Raw genomic sequence first — 21,889 nt, forward strand, 5'->3', positions numbered from 1 at the left:
ACGCAGTGTTACTGTTACAGGGGGAGACCCCACTGGTGTGGCGCGATGCTACCCAGCTGTGCTCCTTCTAACAGCACGTTTATGAGACCCACTGATATTTCACACTTGTCATAAACATCATCTTTAGTGACGGTGCATGTTGTACAGTACGCTTCCAACACAGAGCTATTTAGTTGCAGACGTTCTCTATACTCAGCTTTAACCCAGACACAATATGGGAGATTGGAGATATTCTTAGTGCTGACATACAATATAAAACAACAATGACGAGGCCAACAAAGCATGCTGAACACAGAACTTAGTTGAAGTAGTGTGAAAGAAACAAACGTTTATTGGTGTGTGTGTGTATGTGTGTGTCTCTGTCTACATTTGTGTAGGCCCTGAGGCAGGGCCTTACTGAGTTCTCTGTCTGTGTGTATGTGTTGTTTTTCCATCCATAGTTCAAAGCGTGGTGCGCGAGTCCCAGGTCATCTGCGAGAGCAAAGAGAAGCAGATCGGTGAGCTGAAGAAGATGTCAGATCAGAGCACCGACTCCCTGAAAAACGAGTGGGAGAAAAAGGTAAAGGAAAGTTGAAGGGCTGAACTGGATTTCCAACCAGCCCTAGCTCCTACGCAATCCTGAGCCTGAGGAAGGCTGCTATAGAAGGATTTGAAAGGGCGGAATCTGGGCAGACCTCAACCAAGCCAGGCTCACTGTAGAGCTGGGAAATCTTTATTCTAGATTCTAGATTCTTTATTCTATTTAGTGTGTTTTTATTATTGAAAAAATAATGTTAGTAAGTCTTCTCTAAATTGTCTTTTCAGTCCCTCTAACTTTAGTTAACTGAGCCGCTCAATGAGATCTCAATTACATTTCCCCTCTTCTGTTCAGGTTCACTAAACGTATGACTAAACGTATGATAGCGAAATCCATAAGGAAAGCTCTGCTTAGATGTAATGAGAAAAATTAACTCTCCTGCCCTTAAAATAAGGTATCTCGCCCCTGAATAAGGGTTGACTTGATATATCTATTGAAAATGAGAGAGAGAGAGAGACAGAGAGAGACGCATAGAGAGAGAGAGATGCATAGAGAGAGAGAGACGCATAGAGAGAGAGAGACGCATGGAGAGAGAGAGACGCATAGAGAGAGAGAGACGCATGGAGAGAGAGAGACGCATAGAGAGAGAGAGACGCATAGAGAGAGAGAGACGCATAGAGAGAGAGAGACGCATAGAGAGAGAGAGACCCAGAGAGAGAGAGAGAGAGATGCAGAGAGACGCAGAGAGAGAGACAGAGAGACGCAGAGAGAGAGAGAGAGACGCAGAACAGGCCAGAGCTGGTACAGTAGAATGACTGATTGGACACCTAGGCCAATGGAGGTAGCCGAGGTACCACAAGTAGTAGCTGTGATAGGCTGACTGACGCAGTGGTGTCCGTTGCCCATCCTCTCCCCAGCTGCACGCGGCGGTGGCGGGCATGGAGCAGGAGAAGTTTGAGCTGCAGAAGAAGCACACCGAGAACATTCAGGAGCTGCTGGAGGACACCAACCAGAGGCTGGCCAAGATGGAGGCCGAGTACAGCGCCCAGACACGGATTACCGTGAGTGGGGGGGGAGGGGCTGTTTATTTTGATCTGTGTGTTAGGGACCTAATGTGGGACCAAGGAGGGGACGGGGTTTAGGTAAGGATGATCAGCAACGGGCCAGTCAGATACAGTACAGTACTTAATGAATTTAGCTTCTCTTAAGACATTTGCATTCAGCAGCTTTCACAATTAAAGTGTACACTCCTACACATACAGTACATACGCAAACACACTTTCTCTCGCTGTCTCACACACACACACACACACACACACATACTCCTTCTGCATCTCCCTCTCTCACACACACAGACATTTGCATTCAGCAGCTTTCACGGGTAAAGTGTACACTCCTATGCATACACTTTCTCTCTCTCTCTTTCTCGCTCTTTCTATATCTCTCTCTCTCTCTCTCTCTCACACACACACACACACACACACACACGCTCCCATGTGCAGCGATAGCTGCTCCTGGCCTTAGTCTGTCAGCAAGCTGGAATTTAAGAAGCATCAAAGTGGGCCGTGTGAGGCCGGGTAAGACCCCTCTTTAATAATTAAACAGTCTATAGCCAGGTGGGACCCGCAACATGAAAGGGCCCTCTCTCCCCTGTAGCTCAGTTGGTAGAGCATGGTGCTTGCAACGCCAAGATTGTGGGTTCGTTTCCCACGGGGGGCCAGTGTGAAAATGTATGCACTCACTAACTGTAAGTCGCTCTGGAAAAGAGCGTCTGCTAAATGACTAAAATGTAAATGTAAAATGAAATGAGGTGCTCTACCCGCTGTTAGTTTAGGCTGACCTCCACACAGAGGTACACATGCATGCACTCACACGGGCGCACATACACACACACACACACACACACCCCTGTTCTCTTCATAAGAGATGTCAGCTGAGGTGAGGTAGCTCTGAACTCCCCCTCTCTATTTGATGTCTCAGTATCGAAGCCCTCTGAAATATTATGTTTGTCTTTCATCATGCAACCGTGTGCAGTGTTTCTGTGTGCAGTGTTTCTGGTGCTTGCCAAAAACCAGAAGGTAAAGTGAAGTCTATCAAAGCTATCTGACAGAGTGAGAGTTTCAATATATACAGTGCCTTGCAAAAGTATTCATCCCCCTTGGCGTTTTTCCTATTTTGTTGCATTACAACCTGTAATTTAAACTGATTTTTATTTGGATTTCATGTAATGGACACAAAATAGTCCAAATTGGTGAAGTAAAAAATAAAAAAAATAAAAATAAAACACTTGTTTAAAAAAATTCTACCTAATAAATAACGGAAAGGTGGTGCATGCATATGTATTCACACCCTTTGCTATGAAGCCCCTAAATAAGATCTGGTGCAACCAATTACCTTCAGAAGTCACATAATTAGTTAAATAAAGTCCACCTGTGTACAATCTAAGTGTCACATGATCTGTCACATGATCTCAGTATATATACACCTTTTCTGAAAGGCCCCAGAGTCTGCAACACCACTAAGCAAGGGGCACCACCAAGCAAGCGGCACCATGAAGACCAAGGAGCTCTCCAAACAGGTCAGGGACAAAGTTGTGGAGAAGTACAGATCAGGGTTGGGTTATAAAGAAATATCTGAAATTTTGAACATCCCACGGAGCACCATTAAATCCATTATTAAAAAATTGAAAGAATATGGCACCACAACAAACCTGCCAAGAGAGGGCCGCCCACCAAAACTCACGGACCAGGCAAGGAGGGCTTTAATCAGAGAGGCAACGAAGAGACCAAAGATAACCCTGAAGGAGCTGCAAAGCTCCACAGTGGAGATTGGAGTATCTGTCCATGTCTTTAAGCCGTACACTCCACAGAGCTGGGCTTTACGGAAGAGTGGCCAGAAAAAAGCCAACACGTTTGGTGTTCGCCAAAAACCATGTGGGAGACTCCCCAAACAAATAGAAGAAGGTACTCTGGTCAGATGAGACTCAAATTGAGCTTTTTGGCCATCAAGGAAAACGTTATGTCTGGCACAAACCCAACACCTCTCATCACCCCGAGAACACCATCCCCACAGTGAAGCATGGCAGCGGCAGCATCATGCTCTGGGGATGTTTTTCATCGGCAGGGACTGGGAAACTGGTCAGAATTGAAGGAATGATGGATGGCGCTAAATACAGGGAAATTCTTGAGGGAAACCTGTTTCAGTCTTCCAGAGATTTGAGACTGGGACGGAGGTCCACCTTCCAGCAGGACAATGACCCTAAGCATACTGCTAAAGCAATGCTCAAGTGGTTTAAGGGGAAACATTTAAATGTCTTGGAATGGCCTAGTCAAAGCCCAGACCTCAATCCAATTGAGAATCTGTGGTATGACTTAAAGATTGCTGTACACCAGCGGAACCCATCCAACTTGAAGGAGCTGAAGCCTTGAAGAATAGGCAAAAATCCCAGTGGCTAGATGTGCCAAGCTTATAGAGACATACCCCAAGAGACTTGCAGCTGTAATTGCTGCAAAAGGTGGCTCTACAAAGTATTGACTTTGGGGGGGGGGTGAATAGTTATGCACGCTCAAGTTTTCTGTTTTTCTGTCTTTTATCTTGTTTGTTTCACAATTAAAAATATTTTGCATCTTCAAAGTGGTAGGCATGTTGTGTAAATCAAATGATTCAACCCCCCAAAAAAATCTATTTGAATTCCAGGTTATAAGGCAACAAAATAGGAAAAATGCCAAGGGGGGTGAATACTTTCGCAAGCCACTGTAACACACACATTTTCACATAGGCTGTTTTGACACCTGTAATTGTTTTTCTAACTTGTCTGGTGTCTAGAACAGTTCAGGTAGAGCAGCTGCGAGTGTATGTCAAAATGAAGACAAGGTGAAATATGAATGAAATCTTTTTGTGAGTGTGTGTGTGCTTGTCTGTGTGCGTCAACGGAGACAAGGAGAACAGAACACGTCCCTGACAGGCCACTACAGTGTTCCTGTACCATAACAGCATCTTTAGCTGCATCACACACAACCACAGGTGGCATGGAGACCACAGCATACAAGCACTCCAAGTCTTCTCCTGGTGTGTAATATGTGTGAATATGTTTAAGTGAGACCACCTCTTTAACTGGCATTGGTAGGTCATCCATCACTGAATATTGAATCTGTTACATTATGTTATGCAACTTGTCTTTGATAAATAATTTTTGGGGCCAAATTTGTTTTTTATCACTTCAAAGAAGACCCATTTTTATCCTAGTTAAATCTATGAAGGACTCAGAAGAGCGAAGCTAATATGTAGCCTGTCACTACACACTTGTCACTTTGTGTCTGTCTCTCTGAAGGAGCCCATTAGTGGAGCTCAGTGCCGTTAATGTAACGTGCTGCTAACACCTGGTGCTTAGGGGAGTGCTCCAAACACACACATACACACACACACACACACACACACAGCCTCTCCGTCTCATCCCCTGCCAGGGCGTTAAGTGTCAGCACACGTCCTGGCTCAGTCCCCCTTCGTTCCCCCTTAATTTTCTTAAGGCACTCTTGTTGGCCGACTGCAGACAATTCACAAAGGACCCCTCTCACAGGGCCTGACGGCTCTGGCTGTCACTCTCCGTCCCAAAAACACACAGAACTCTCCTGTCTCAGTCGGCTCTCTCATCGGCTAGAGAGGACTGCACGCTCCCCATCTTTAACCAGCCACTCTGTCATCACCTGTATCAACCTGCGAACGCGCTGCATTCCAAACTGTCACACAGGGAGAGTAGGTGGTTGAATCAACTCTTTTTATTAAGACACTAGTGGAAGCATCACCCAGCTAGCACATTTGGTTCCTTGGAAGTTGTGGGAACATATGTTTTTTGGTTTTCCATTGGTTCTGGAAACGAAGCCATCAGTTTCCTGACCGGTAAAATGGAACATTGTTAAACATTCAGAAATTTGAAGTGAAAATGTAGCCTGTTCTGGGAACATACTTTTTTTGCAGGGACGTTCTGAGAACATTTTACTATGGTTCCCTTAAAGTTTTCCTGGGAGGTTTTATTAATGTTCTGAGAACGGAGATTATAGGTTATTTTGAGGTTTTTGAATAACTTTCTTAACTTTCACTGAATGTTTCAATAAGACTTTTAGTAACACTGCTAGCTTAGTTTGGGTTAACTTTTTTTAAACTCCAAGCACAGAAAGGAATGGAACGCATGGAAATGTATTTTCTTAGGCATTAGTCCTGCAAATACATTTCTTTTTTATTGTGGCACAGCATCAGTAAGATTCAAACCTATGATCTTCTGTTCTCTATCTATAGAATTAGTCCACAGCACCACCAGGATAGAGCTAGCATGCCATGTATTTTTTTTACCTCTTACGAAGGTGTTCATTTTAGGATATTCAAACAGACCCCATTTCAAAGTAAACAAGCACTCTTTAAGATCAGGTGTTGATAATTAGTGGTCGCAGCCAACAAACCTGAACACACTTAACAAGATAGAGTTTTGTTGATGCTGAGAACGGAATGTATATGTTTTGTAGTGGTTTTTATGGAAGGTTTTCTTAATGTTCTGAGAACATGACTTTAAATAGAACCATGAGGAAACCTGCAGAAAACGTTATGCTGAAGTAAGTCCTTTAAACAGGTCAACATTCACAAGGCCGCAGGGCCAGACGGATTACCAGGACGTGTACTCAGATCATGCTGGCAAGTGCCCAACTGGCAAGTGTCTTCACTGACATTTTCAACCTGTCCCTGACCGAGTCTGTAATACCTACATGTTTCAAGCAGACCACCATAGTCCCTGTGCCCAAGAACGCCAAGGTAATCTGCCTAAATGACTACCGACCCGTAGCACTCACGTCTGTAGCCATGAAGTGCTTTGAAAGGCTGGTCATGGCTCACATCAACACCATCATCCCAGAAACCCTAGACCCACTCCAATTCGCATACCGCCTCAACAGATCCACAGATGACGCAATCTCTATTGCACTCCACATTGCCTTTTACCACCTAGACAAAAGGAACACATACGTGAGAATGCTGGTCATTGACTACAGTTCAACACCATAGTGCCCTCAAAGCTCATCACTAAGCTAAGGACCCTGGGGCTAAACACCTTCCTCTGCAACTGGATCCTGGACTTCCTGACAGGCCGTCCCCAGGTGGTAAGTGTAGGCAACAACACATCTGCCACGATGATCCTCAACACGGGGGCCCCTCAGTGGTGCGTGCTTAGTCCCCTCCTGTACTCCTTCTTCACCCACGACTGCGTGGCCAAGCACGACTCCAACACCATCATTAAGTTTGCCGACAACACAACGGTGGTAGGCCTGATCACCGTCAACGATGAGCCAGCCTATAGGGAGGAGGTCAGAGACCTGGCAGTGTGGTACCAGGACAACAACCACTCCCTCAACGTGATCAAGACAAAGGATCTGATCGTGGACTACAGGAAAAGGAGGGCCGAGCACGCCCCCATTCACATCGACGGGGCTGTAGTGGAGCAGGTCGAGAGCTTCAAGTTTCTTGGTGTCCACATCACCAACAAACTATCATGGTCCAAGCACACTAAGACAGTCGTGAAGAGGCCACAACAACGCCCCAGGAGACTGAAAAGATTTGGCAGATCCTCAAAAAGTTATACAGCTGCACCATCGAGAGCATCCTGACAGGTTGCATCACTGCCTGGTATGGCAACTGCTTGGCATCCGACCTCAAGGCGCTACAGAGCGTAGTGCGTAGGGCCCAGTACATCACTGGGGCCAAGCTTCCTGCCATCCAGGACCTCTATACCAGGCGGTGTCAGAGGAAGGCCCTAGAAATTGTCAAAGACTCCAGCCACCCAAGTCATAGACTGTTCTCTCTGCTACTGCACGGCAAGCGGTACCGGAGCGCCAAGTCTAGGTCCAAATGGCTCCTTAACAGCTTCTACCCCCAAGCCATAAGACTGCTGAACAGTTAATCAAATGACTACCCTGATTCGCTGTTTATCTATGCATAGTGACTTTACCCCTACCTACATGTACATATTACCTCAATTACCTCGACTAACCTGTACCCCCGCACATTGACTCGTTACCACTACCCCCTGTATATAGCCTCGTTATTGTTATTTTAGTGTTATTTTTTATTTTTACTTTAGTTTATTTAGTAAATATGTTCTTAACTCTTATTTTTCTTAAAACTGCATTGTTGGTTAAGGGCTTGTAAGTACGCATTTCACTGTAAGCTCTACACCTGTTGTATTTGGCGCATGTGACAAGTAACATTTGATTTGATTTGAAGTATATATATATATATTTTTTTTACCTTTATTTAAGTCACCATTGAGACTAGGGTCTCTTTCACATGGGAGCCCTGCATATACTGGACAATTCATAAGACCAAATCAAAATCAGATACAGTGTAAAACAAACAGCACAACACACATCAAGAAAAACAGATACATTCCTCGGTACGAAGGTCCCCAATCAAAATTAGAAATTGCCTGACCAGCACCAGAACATCCAATTGGAATGTATTTTGTAGTTGGTTCCAGCAATGAGGTGCATTAAAACTAAAAGCGGATTTACCGAGTTCGGTGGAGACCCGAGGAACCTCAAGAGTTAACCAACCCTGTGTACTTTAACAACTAAGTTAGGTAAGTTGGAAGCTTATGTAGTAGAGCTTTGTAAACAAAAAGGGAGTAATGAAGTGATCTACGGGACTTTAATGAGTACCAGCCAACCTTTTGATACAGGATGCAGTGGTGAGTATTAACACTGTCACCTGTGATAAAACAAATGGCGCTATAGAAGATGGCATCCAAAGGATTAAGAGTAGTGACTGCTGCAACCTGGTAAATGGTATCACCATAGTCAAGAACTGGCAGGAAGGTTGACTATACAATCTACTTCCTGCTATTTAGGAAGAGCCAAGATCTAAGCCCACTTTAAATCTTAGCTTTTTAACTAGCTTATCCATATGTTTTTTAAACATTAAATCTTTGTTAATCCAAATGCCTGATCGATGGGAGAACCATCAAATGAATAAATATGTAGTCCATCTGAAACATTTTTGCGAGAATTAAAGAACAACATGAATTTAGTCTTACCCGTTTTACAAGTTTTAAACCAACCAGGTCTTTCTGTAAGGCAACAAGGTCAGATTGCAGCTCTAGCCTGGTCAACAGTTGGGGCAATGGCATACGTAACAGTTGTATGCATACAGATGAATATTACAAGTTTTAACAGATAGACCAATGTTATTTATATAAATAGTAAAGAGAACAGGTCCCAATATCGACCCCTGCAGTACACCTTTTATAATATCCAGGAAACTAGACTTAACACCATCAGAAATCACACATTGTGTCCTGTCTGACAGATCATTCTCAAACCACTTGCAAGAAACCTGATCCAGGCCTATTTCAGTCAACCTTTGAATGAGAATGTGATGTTCAACAGTATCGAGGACCTTGGAAAGGTCTATAAATAAGGCAGCACAATTATATTTATGATCTAAGCAATTTTACACATAATCTAAAACAAGCGTAGCAGCTGAAACGGTGCTATGTCCAGGTCTAAAACCAGATTTAGAATAGAGTGAGAAGTTAAAGTTCTTAGCTGAGAGTTGGCCAGGGATTCTAAAACTTTGGAAAGGCAAGATCATTTGGAAATTGGACGGTAGTTATCTAAGTCAGAAGGATCTCCTCCTTTATGTAGGAGGAGGACATGTGCCGCTTTCCAGATCTTAGAGATAACACCAGAAATTGTCAAGATAAAAATATAGGTCAATGGCTCTGCAATAAGTGGGGCAGAGAGCTGCAGTAAGATGGGATCAAGTGAATCAGCCCCTATGGATTTTTTTAAACCTCTTTTTAAACCTTTTTTATGCTGAAGTATTGAAATTCCCACAGGAGAACATTGTTTCTTAACGTTCTCTGAGCGTAATTGAGAACATTCCCAATGTCAAACCAGTTAGAGAACGTTCCTAGAACGTTACCAAATGTTAAATTAAATGTAACCATGTTTGAACTTGTAGGAAACGTTCTGTTAAAGTTATGAAATACCAAGAAAATAACATTATTTTTAAGTTCCTTAAATGTGATGAATGTTCCAAAGCCAAGCAACTATCCTGCACCATTCCCAGAACGTTGTGGGAAGGTTGTATGCAAAACAACCATAGGACAACCATGCTCTCACCAAGCTCTAATAAACCTATGGTTCTCAGAACGTTATGTGCTAGCTGGGCAGTCACGATCAACTGGGTCATGGTCAGAAGAAAACAGGGAGGGACTACCTGGACATTTTTGTTTTCCTTTGCAAAATGTTTTGCTATGATGTACCCTAATGAACACGCCCCTGGACTTTGTTTGATCACCATCCATTGAGTTCAGAATGAGGGTGTCTGTCTGATTGGTCATCTGGAGCGGTTGTCTGGTTTATGAATAATGGGATTAGATGATTTGGTGGGATTACGTAGACCAAGAGCTATGAGCTCAGCTTCTGTCTTCCCTTTAAACTTGTATTGAGAGGAGTGTATGGAGGAGTCAGAACTAGGCAGAGCAGGAGAAACAGAAAGAAACAGCAGCTTGGGGAGAGGGAAAAACGCTTTTGGGAACAAGAGAGAAGATGTTTTCATAGGCAGATGGAACAGTTGACTTTTTGAAGTCCCTCTATTTCTGCAACTTTCTCTTAGAGATTTTGCAGAGGGAACGAAAAGCCTGCAGATGCATCAGATGTGTATTTTAAAACAGTCCCACCTGATAGGATCTCTCCCTGGTGCACTGAGGACTTTGATGTCTGCTTAGCTGAGAATTGGAGAATCTGGTTGCTGAGAAACACAGTCAGTTCAGGCTGACTGTAGAATTGAGATTGAGTTCAGTTGGGTAAACTGTTTTGTGGTGCTGGGATAGTGAGTTCAGGCCAGAGGAGGCTGGTGGGAGGAGCTATAGGAGGACGGGCTCATTGTAATGGGTGGAATGGAATCAATGAAACAAAGTCAAACGTGGTTTCCATATGTTTGATACCGTTCCATGTATTCTATTCCAGTCTTTACAATGAGCCCATCCTCCTATGGCTCCTCCCACCAGCCTCTTCTGGTTCAGGCTAAGGATGATACTGGTAAAGTGGGTTTGGATTGATGACCCACTCAGGCTGTAGAACAATGGGGTGAAACTGGGTTGTACAAGTCTGCTATCTTAATTTGATCACTTCTGTTGTCGCAGAGACTTTTCCTGCTCAGCAGGAAATGCAAATTGTAGTGTATTCAAGATTTTAAAAGGCTTCTAAAGTTTGTGATTTCCACTTAAAAATGTCAGCCTTGATTTGCCCTAATGAAAAATGTATCAACCCCTACAAAAATGTCCATTAATTATAATCCACATAATAATTTGCATTTCCTGTTGCTGCAGAATTATTTTCCTGCTGTGAGAAGCAGGGTCCTATTAAGATGGCACATCTGTAACAGAATTGTTCGGCTTGATTGTGGTCAATGATGGTTCTCATGCTGAAAGTCCTCTCCAGAGAAATATAATCAAATAGAATGATTCTATTTATCTGGTCCTCTCCCCCTGTATAGGAGCAGACAGTGCGGGAGCTGGAGCTGCGTGTGAAGCAGCTGTCAGTGGAGGTGGAGAACGGTAACATGCTGAGGCAGAAGGTGACCCAGGAGAAGGGCCAGATGGAGATCCACATCGCCACCATCAGCTCTGAGCTGCAGGAAGCCAACCGACGGTGAGGAGGAGACCCCACAACACGGTCACCAACATCCACCAACTCACTGTTCTCTTCCCAAACCTTACATGGAAAAAAGGAAAGGAAAAGTCTCACCCCAAAATACACAGACAACCCCCAATTCATTTATCGATCCAATCCGACTACAAGTTCCCCAGCCTAAGCCCCAGCTCCAGCCTCTGTTTGAGCCAAGCAGTAGGGCCTTATAGTAGTCAGTGGTTCTGGCAATCATTAGTGAGTTGTGCTGACTGTGTGTATGTCTGTATTGAGTATGTCTGTGTTGTGTTGTGCAGGAGGGTGTCTCTGCTGAGGGAGAAGGAGCAGCAGAGTGAGCAACATGAAGACACACTGCAGAAGCTCCAGACCAAACATGAGACTGACATCAGCCACTTCCAACAGGAACACACACTCTCCGCTGCTAAGGTAGCCAACCACATATACTACTAAACTACTGTAGAACACTAATGCTACTAGACTAAACTACTGTAGAACACTACTGCTACTAGACTAAACTACTGTAGAACACTACTGCTACTAGACTAAACTACTGTAGAACACTAATGCCACTACTGCTACTAGACTAAACTACTGTAGAACACTACTGCTACTATACTAAACTACTGTAGAACACTACTGCTGCTAGACTAAACTACTGTAGAACACTACTGCTACTAGACTAAACTACTGTAGAACACTACTGCTACTAGACTAAACTACTGTAGAACACAACTGCTACTAGACTAAACTACTGTAGAACACTACTGCTACTAGACTAAACTACTGTAAAACACTACTGCTACTAGACTAAACTACTGTAGAACACTACTGCTCTAGACTAAACTACTGTAGAACACTACTGCTACTAGACTAAACTACTGTAGAACACTTCTGCTGCTAGACTAAACTACTGTAGAACACTACTGCTACTAGACTAAACTACTGTAGAACACTACTGCTACTAGACTAAACTACTGTAGAACACTACTGCTACTAGACTAAACTACTGTAGAACACTACTGCTACTAGACTAAACTACTGTAGAACACTACTGCTACTAGACTAAACTACTGTAGAACACTACTGCTACTAGACTAAACTACTGTAGAACACTACTGCTACTAGACTAAACTACTGTAGAACGCTACTGCTACAAGACTAAACTACTGTAGAACACTACTGCTACTAGACTAAACTACTGTAGAACGCTACTGCTATGAGACTAAACTACTGTAGAACACTACTGCTGCTAGACTAAACTACTGTAGAACACTACTGCTACTAGACTAAACTACTGTAGAACACTACTGCTACTAGACTAAACTACTGTAGAACACTACTGCTACTAGACTAAACTACTGTAGAACACTACTGCTACTAGACTAAACTACTGTAGAACACTACTGCTACTAGACTAAACTACTGTAGAACACTACTGCTGCTAGAATAAACTACTGTAGAACACTACTGCTACTAGACTAAACTACTGTAGACACTACTGCTACTAGACTAAACTACTGTAGAACACTACTGCTACTATACTAAACTACTGTAGAACACTACTGCTGCTAGACTAAACTACTGTAGAACACTACTGCTACTAGACTAAACTACTGTAGAACACTACTGCTACTAGACTAAACTACTGTAGAACACTACTGCTGCTAGACTAAACTACTGTAGAACACTACTGCTACTAGACTAAACTACTGTAGAACACTACTGCTCTAGACTAAACTACTGTAGAACACTACTGCTACTAGACTAAACTACTGTAGAACACTACTGCTACTAGACTAAACTACTGTAGAACACTACTGCTACTAGACTAAACTACTGTAGAACACTACTGCTACTAGACTAAACTACTGTAGAACACTACTGCTACTAGACTAAACTACTGTAGAACACTACTGCTACTAGACTAAACTACTGTAGAACACTACTGCTACTAGACTAAACTACTGTAGAACACTACTGCTATGAGACTAAACTACTGTAGAACACTACTGCTCTAGACTAAACTACTGTAGAACACTACTGCTACTAGACTAAACTACTGTAGAACACTACTGCTATGAGACTAAACTACTGTAGAACACTACTGTTAATAGACTAAACTACTGTAGAACACTACTGTTAATAGACTAAACTACTGTAGAACACTACTGCACTGCGACAGTGTCATTGCGCAAAATGGTACACAGCATCATCTGGATGTGTGTGCAACAAAAGTTCAACATTCACCTTTTTCATGCATATGTTCGATAAATCCAACGTGTGCACCACACAGAACACACCTAAACTGCCTCTGCAACGCAATGCTACAAGGGAAAGACAGCGTTCCATTGGAAATTAATGTATTTCTGGTGTACCAAAACGCAATGACGCTGTCGGTGTGATCGAGGCGTAAGGTAGCCAACCACATTAGTATAGAAAAACTAGATGCTACACCACCTGATGCTACACCACCTGATGCTACTGTACACCACTGCAAGGACTATTAGCTGGACTGGTCACACTCCCTCAAAGATGTTGTAGAATGCATAGGCATATCTTATGCTGTACTATGTATGACTTATCTTCAACTGAAGACTTGACAGCATTTATATTCCCCTGCTGCTGAATAATGTGGCTGTGTTAGATAAGACTCCTGTTGTTATCCTCTCTCTCTCTCTCTCTCTCTCTCTCTCTCTCTCTCTCTCTCTATCTCCACTTAACCTTTTAGTCATTTAGCAGACACTCTTATCCAGAGCAATTAGGGTTACGGGCCTTCATCGACAGATTTTTCACCTCGTAGGCTCTGGGATTCGACCCTGCAACCTTTCGGTTACTGGCCCAACGCTCTTAACTTTACTGCTAGGCTACCTGCCTCTCTCTCCTCTTTCTCTCTCAATCCCTCCATTTCTCCCTCTCTCCCAGGCCTCTAATGTGATTGAGGACCTGGAACAGACAGTGGCTCAGCTCAGACAGCAGCTACAGGACAGTGAGCACAGGAGACTGAAACAACTCAGGGTAAACTGTGTGTGTGTGTGTGTGTGTGGGTGTGTGTGTGTGCGTGCGTGCGTGCGTGCGTGCGTGCGTGCGTGCGTGCGTGAGAGAGTGTGAGAGTGAGAGAGAATGGCTTAATTCCACAACAACGTGGTCCTCTGTAGCTCAGCTGGTAGAGCACGGCGCTTGTAACGCCAAGGTAGTGGGTTCGATCCCCGGGACCACCCATACACAAAAAAAAATGTATGCACGCATGACTGTAAGTCGCTTTGGATAAAAGTGTCTGCTAAATGGCATATTATTATTTATTATTAAGAAGTTTGAACGTGAATAATGGGGAAAACACATCTCACACAACAATAACTTGTAGTTCTGTATGAATGTTTCAGACTTACTGACTTGTGTTTTCCAGGACACAGATAAGAAACTTCAACAAGAGAAAGCAGATCTGCAGCACGACGGTGAGAAAAAGGTACAATCCCTATCAATGGTTACCCACATGTCAAATCAATGTAGTTACCCACATGTCAAATCAATGTAGTTACCCACATGTCAAATCAATGTAGTTACCCACATGTCAAATCAATGTAGTTACCCACATGTCAAATCTATATTTGTATCGATACAATACTCTCATATCAAATTGAGATTATACGGCTGTCCTCTTATTTAGTATATAGGCCCTAAATAAACAAAGAAAGTCTGTCTCACTTTGTCTTAATAAGGAGCGTCCTTTCCTCTGAGTTTTACTCTACATAACTATGTAGGCCTACAGTGCCTAAAGTCAACTCTGTGAAACCTAAAGCCTGATCATAATTAAATTCTACCTGCCTTTCCAGCGGCCCTAGTTTGACAAACTGACTGTGGTTAAATGGGAGAGATAAAAGCCTTGGACCCACATGGTCCTGCCTAGCTCCCCTTCTACCCTTCCCTTTGATATGTTATGTCCTGCCTGTAAACTCAAAGCTGTGATTAGCAGGTCAGACTACCGCTGGACACAGGGTCCACAGGGCTCAGTGGCTGTGGGGAGGAGGGGTGGAGTGGAAAGGTGAGGGACATTTGGAGGAGTGAGGGTTTGACATTTAGGGGGGATGGGGGTTAGCTGACCAATTGAAAGTCAAGGGAGGGTTAGAGGGGTGTAGGGTTGACCAGTTGAAGGTGAAGGAGAACAGTGGGGGGGTGGGGAGCTTGGGTGGTGGTGTAAAGGTGCCCAATTTAAGGCCATAGGGGACGGGAGATGAAGTCTTGTCCTCTGAAAAGCCATGCTTAGTCGCCCCAGCTAAATCCAGCAAGGACCTTAATTGCTGCCAGACAGCGATGGCAGCGACCCCTCTCTCTTTCAAGCCTCCCTTCAAAGCCAACGTGTTGTCATAAAAAATACCCTCATCTAATGAGTTGGTCCGGGCCAGGCCAGAGTCAGGTGGGTGAAGATCAGGTTTTAAGATGTAGGTCCAAACACCTGGTTCATCTTCAAAGTAAAGCCCCCATGTTGAAGGGCAAGGCAGTCAGTCATAAAGGGGGGTGGGGGGGTAGCAGGGCTGTGTGTTTCAGGTCAGGCACCTCTGAACTGGGGGACTGGACTGATACACCTGCAAGCTAGCTAGCTACCAGGTCTGGGTCTCTGTTAGCAGGGTCAGGGTGAGGGTCAATGCCATTTCACGTTCTGTTGTTTCATCTTTGTGTGACTGAATTGAAGTTGTTAGTTGAATAAATAGTTAAATAGCTGCATCCTTCAGTCAAATTTTTTGAGCGCAGACCCACTCTATAACATTGTATGGAAACAATGCACATCCTTTCTCCAGCTCCCAGTAAACTTGATGAAAGAATCTTTCTGTCTGTATACCCTTAAGCACCTATCAGGAGACGGGCCCAGATGGCAGCTTGATGATAGGTGGAGTTAGAGGTCAGGAAGAGGCAACCCCAGGCTCCAGGTGGATAAGGTCATGGACAGGGGGGCTTGCTGAGTGATGGACCTGCTGTCATAGTGTCTGTCTCTGTTTCTACCCCTCTCTCTCTCACTCACTCACACAATCACACAGGTGCGTGCCCTACACAACCTGGCGGAGAAAGAGAGAGAAGAGGCCAATAAGAAGATCTCCAAACTTGAAGAGTCACTGAAGTGAGTAGTAAAACACTGTAAATCAAATATCTGTTTTATTCTTTCATTTCATCACTACTTGGGGACTTGCCATTCAGTTTGGTTCAGAACACATCAGAAACATGGGATTTGTTCACACACATCACCAACCCACAAACCCAAAATCCCAGCATATGAAAAATGTATCACGGCGAGCCAACACATGCTTCCATCCATGCAATTATACAATGATACAATCTCCCAAAGTCACTGATTTAGAAAAATGCTTAAGCACTCAGACGTTGGTAAGTGCTAGTTACAGGGCCCGGGACACAGCTATAATTTGCAGAGCTCACCCTCGTGCAGTAATTGAAAACTGCAGTGGATATTTGAAGCTATATGAAATGTTGTCGCTTTTAGTCTCTCCATATGTGCCTGTCTGTCACATGCTGAAACATAGGAACATCCATAGAGAGTTCTTATATCTGTGCTGTGCAGTGTCCCCAGTTGTGGGGTAGTGCCCAATTCCATATTGTCGTACACCTATCCAACCGTCTCAGATCTACAATGGCCGTGTCCGAATACCCATACTAGCATATTAAACTGCATACTATATACTCATCGTTGCATACTATTTAGCATGTACCGTTTAGTAAAAAGTATGCAGTATGCCACTGCCGCAACGCAGTAGCGGCTCCTGACTGGCTGAATAGGTGGGGCGAGGCCGAGTCCGGGTGGATCTTTCCAAATTCAACAGACATCGCATTAACCAGACTGATAATAGATCATTTCCAATTCGATTAATTTATCTAAATGCTGAATAGAGTAGGAATGGAGTTATAGGCCTACTCAGGCTGGTTATAGGCAGACTATCACATTCGACCAACACTGAGTGTACAAAACATTAAGAACACCTTCCTAATATTGAGTTGCACCCCCCTCTTTTGCCCTCAGAACAGCCTGAATTCGTTGGGGCACAGACACTACAGGGTGTTGAAAGAATTCCACAGGTGTTCTTAATGTTTTGTACACTATGTATAATGTAGTAGACCATATAGCCCATCTATCCTATTTAAAAAGGACTGAAGACAGAAACTGATAAATTAGTTCCATTTCAGCATATTTATTAGTGAACCACTGGACAGCAACATAATCGTTGATTTAGGTAGCGCATCCCCATATCTAATTGATCAGCTGTTGTCAAAGCCGAAATGAGTATGACATCCGGGCATTTAAAGTATACTTGATTTCCACAATATCGCATACTATTAAACGAAATGTTTTCGCATATTCAAACGGCCTACTATTTAGGATGCAAGTATGGGTATTTGGAAACTGCCAGTGTGTCCTCCAGATGTGTAGTCAGCAGGGGTTAATGGCTGAGCCTGGGGAGCACTGAGGCCCTACAGGAATTCACTGGGAGACATGGAAGTGGTTAGGACTAGAAAGAGGCCTGCCAGAGAGAGAGAGAGCGCCTTGGCATACCTGGCCACTCTATTTCATGTCAATTAGGCTTTCTTTCTCTCACTGTCTTGCTCCCTCTCCCTCCCTCTCTCTCTCTGTCTAGAATTAGTTAGACTGTAGCAGCCTTGTTTGACATGGTACAGTCTGACATGATGTCACCCACCCTGTGATCTGTCCCACCTATGATGTCATTGGTTGTTTGTTTACTTGTCTCAGTTGGCTGTAGCCTGTGAGATTCCACACCGCTACTTTTCTATCCTCACTTCATAATGCATAATTTGTAGTCATCACCTCGTATGCCCATATTTAGTCTGAAAACGAAATGTAATGTAAATGAAATGTAAATGTAAAACGAGCAGGTGACCTTATCTGTGAAAAGGGGTGGTGGGAGGAGCCAGAGCTTTGGCTACGTCTCAATACTCTAACATGGCCTCGTTTCCTGAATCCTTTTACTTGAGACCATTGATCATTGATGTCAAATCTTTGAATGGTCAAAAATATTATAACATCTAACCAAATATGGACTTCCTTTATTGCCCTCTGCTACACTATTCCAGCTACAATCACATATCATCCCCTCTGCACCTCTTCCATCTCATCCCCCCTGCACCTTTCCCATCTCATCCCCCCTGCACCTCTCCCATATCATCCCCCCTGCACCTCTCCCATCTCATCCCCCCTGCACCTCTCCCATCTCATCCCCCCTGCACCTCTCCCATCTCATCCCCCCTGCACCTCTCCCATCTCATCAACCCTGCACCTCTCCCATCTCATCAACCCTGCACCTCTCCCATGTCATCCCCCCGCACCTCTCCCATCTCATCAACCCTGCACCTCTCCCTCCATCCCTCCCTTCCTCCCTCCATTCCTCAGTTAATTTCTCCCTCGCTCCATCCCTCCCACCAGATGTTGAGCTGACTGAGCTACTCCTATCAGGCGTTCCCTCCTCTCCTTTTCTCAGTCTGCTATCGTTCCATTACAGTAGAGTACAGTCAGAGCACTGCTGACAGGCTAGGCAGGGTCTGATCCAGGGCCTCCTAATGCTGCATGCATTCCTCACACTAATTAATACCATACATTACCACATTACCGGCTCATACACAGATTACACTGCCTCTAATGAAAGTAGAATGTGTTCTGCACAATTAAACGTCTAAGCTCACCCAATCCTAACGGCCCAGAACTTAGCCCCAGTTCTATCCCCAGCCTCGGCTCCTGCCCCAGACCCAGTCTCCAAACGGCCCCAGAACGCAGCCCTGCCCCAGACCAAGTCTCAGCCCCAGTCTCCAAACGGCCCGGAAAGCAGCCCTGCCCCAGACCAAGTCTCAGCCCCAGTCTCCTAACGGCCCGGAACGCAGCCCTGCCCCAGACCAAGTCTCAGCCCCAGTCTCCTAACGGCCCGGAACGCAGCCCTGCCCCAGACCAAGTCTCAGCCCCAGTCTCCTAACGGCCCGGAACGCAGCCCTGCCCCAGACCAAGTCTCAGCCCCAGTCTCCTAACGGCCCCGGAACGCAGCCCTGCCCCAGACCAAGTCTCAGCCCCAGTCTCCTAACGGCCCCGGAACGCAGCCCTGCCCCAGACCAAGTCTCAGCCCCAGTCTCCTAACGGCCCGGAACGCAGCCCTGCCCCAGCCCCAGTCTCCTAACGGCCCGGAACGCAGCCCTGCCCCAGCCCCAGTCTCCTAACGGCCCGGAACGCAGCCCTGCCCCAGACCCAGTCTCCTAACGGCCCGGAACGCAGCCCTGCCCCAGACCAAGTCTCAGCCCCAGTCTCCTAACGGCCCGGAACGCAGCCCTGCCCCAGACCCAGTCAAGCCTGTTTACCATACTGTACTCTCGACTAGGGCTGTGGCAGCTATGGCATTTTGTCAGCCGGTGATTGTCAAGCAAATAACTGCCGGTCTCACGGTAATTGACCGTTAATTAACATAAACACATTTAGCATCTCCTGGCTTCAACGCATAGCCTACAAGCCACTGATGCAGACCTTTGGAACATCTACATAAAAAAAAGTCTAATAATTCCATGTAATATAGCCTACACCATCACAATAAATCCATTATTTATTTTAGACAGGTCTAATTTATTTTATTTAACCTTTATTTAACCAGGTAAGCCAGTTGAGAACAAATTCTCATTTACAACTGCGACCTGGCCAAGATAAAGCAAAGCAGTGCGATAAAAACAACAACAACACAGAGTTACATATGGGATAAACAAAACGTACAGTCAAAAACACAATAGAAAATCTATATACAGTGTGTGCAAATGTAGTACGTTATGGAGGTAAGGCAATAAATAGGCAATAGTGCAAAATAATTACAATTTAGTATTAACACTGGAGTGATAGATGTGCAGAAGATTATGTGCAAATAGAGATACTGGGGTTCAAATGAGCAAAATAAATAACAATATGGGGATGAGGTAGTTGGGTGGGCTAATTACAGATGGGCTGTGTACAGGTGCAGTGATCAGTAAGCTGCTCTGACAACTGATGCTTAAAGTTAGTGAGAGAGATAAGAGTCTCCAGCTTCAGAGATTTTTGCAGTTCGTTCCAGTCATTGGCAGCAGAGAACTGGAAGGAATGGCGGCCAAAGGAGGTGTTGGCTTTGGGGATGACCAGTGAGATATACCTGCTGAAGCGCATACTACGGTAGGTGGGTGTTGCTATGGTGACCAATGAGCTAAGATAAGGCAGGGATTTGCCTAGCAGTGATTTATAGATAACCTGGAGCCAGTGGGTTTGGCGACAAATATGTAGTGAGGGCCAGCCAACGAGAGCGTACAGGTCACAATGGTGGGTAGTATATGGGGCTTTGGTGACAAAACGGATGGCACTGTGATAGACTACATCCAATTTGCTGAGTAGAGTGTTGGAGGCTATTTTGTAAATGACATCGCCGAAGTCAAGGATCGGTAGGATAGTCAGTTTTACGAGGGCATGTTTGGCAGCATGAGTGAAGGAGGCTTTGTTGCGAAATAGGAAGCCGATTCTAGATTTAACTTTGGATTGGAGATGCTTAATGTGAGTCTGGAAGGAGAGTTTACGGTCTAACCAGACACCTAGGTATTTGTAGTTTCTAAGTCAGACCCGCCGAGAGTAGTGATTCTAGTCGGGCGGGCGGGTGCAAGCAGCGTTCGATTGAAGAGCATGCATTTAGTTTTACTAGCGTTTAAGAGCAGTTGGAGGCTACGGAAGGAGTGCTGTATGGCATTGAAGCTCGTTTGGAGGTTTGTTAACACAGTGTCCAATGAAGGGCCAGATGTATACAAAATGGTGTCGTCTGCGTAGAGGTGGATCTGAGAGTCACCAGCAGCAAGAGCGACATCATTGATATACACGTATATGCAGGTTGCCATGGATATCACCACCAAGTATTGCCATAAGGAGATGGAGAGCTATGGGTAGTGTGTGGCCTCCCACCCGTCTACAGGGCAACGGCACTGTCAAGACCTGAAGATGAAGGTGGCACAGTGTACCTCTTCACACCCTGTGATCCAGAAGATCCGGACAGACTGTTCCAAAGAGTTCACAGAGTTTGAACGCTGCTTACTAGAGAACCAGAACTCACCTACATCCTGTTCAGCACACGTAGCACGCTTCCTCGGCTGTGCCGAGACAGTGGACCTTTCCGGAGTGGCAGTGAACCCAGTTCCTCAGCCCTGTTAGGACCCAGCAGTGACCATCATCCATCCCTCTCAGAGAATATATCTCCTTCCTGCCATACTGATGCCGGACTGCTCTATCAATCATGGATAAATCAATGCCCATGGCATTTTGATAACATCCTGACTTTGTACATGGATAAAGTGGACTCTTGTCGATGGCTACTTTAGGATTTGTCAAGAGAACTCGGAATACTAGACATTTACAAGTTACTGGGACTGATTTCTGCCTGAGACTGTCAAGAATCAAGATGGGTTATGAAAAAAAATGAAAAATTAATCAAATAAATAATAAATAAATAAAAAATACATGTATGCACTCACTAACTGTAAGTCGCTCTGGATAAGAGCGTCTGCTAAATGACTAAAATGTAAATGTAAATATACACAGAGAATAGAGTCGGCCCGAGAATTGAACCCTGTGGCACCCCCATAGAGACTGCCAGAGGTCCAGACAACAGGCCCTCCGATTTGACACATTGAA

At 44.6% G+C, this 21,889-nt stretch overlaps 1 protein-coding gene across 1 annotated transcript in view; it reads left to right on the plus strand.

The window, feature by feature from the left end:
- Positions 1-21,889, plus strand: part of cep112 (centrosomal protein 112) — a gene marked incomplete at its 3' end in the record, with an annotated part of 151,957 nt that overhangs the window by 39,294 nt on the left and 90,774 nt on the right. Inside the window, 7 exon segments of the mRNA XM_084174618.1 lie at positions 441-559; positions 1,435-1,578; positions 11,057-11,211; positions 11,505-11,634; positions 14,131-14,223; positions 14,612-14,671; positions 16,239-16,318. Coding sequence (XP_084030744.1) covers positions 441-559; positions 1,435-1,578; positions 11,057-11,211; positions 11,505-11,634; positions 14,131-14,223; positions 14,612-14,671; positions 16,239-16,318 — 781 coding nt within the window.

The sequence above is a fragment of the Coregonus lavaretus genome (genome assembly GCF_964263955.1).
Source record: "Coregonus lavaretus genome assembly, chromosome: 2".
NCBI lineage: Eukaryota > Metazoa > Chordata > Actinopteri > Salmoniformes > Salmonidae > Coregonus > Coregonus lavaretus.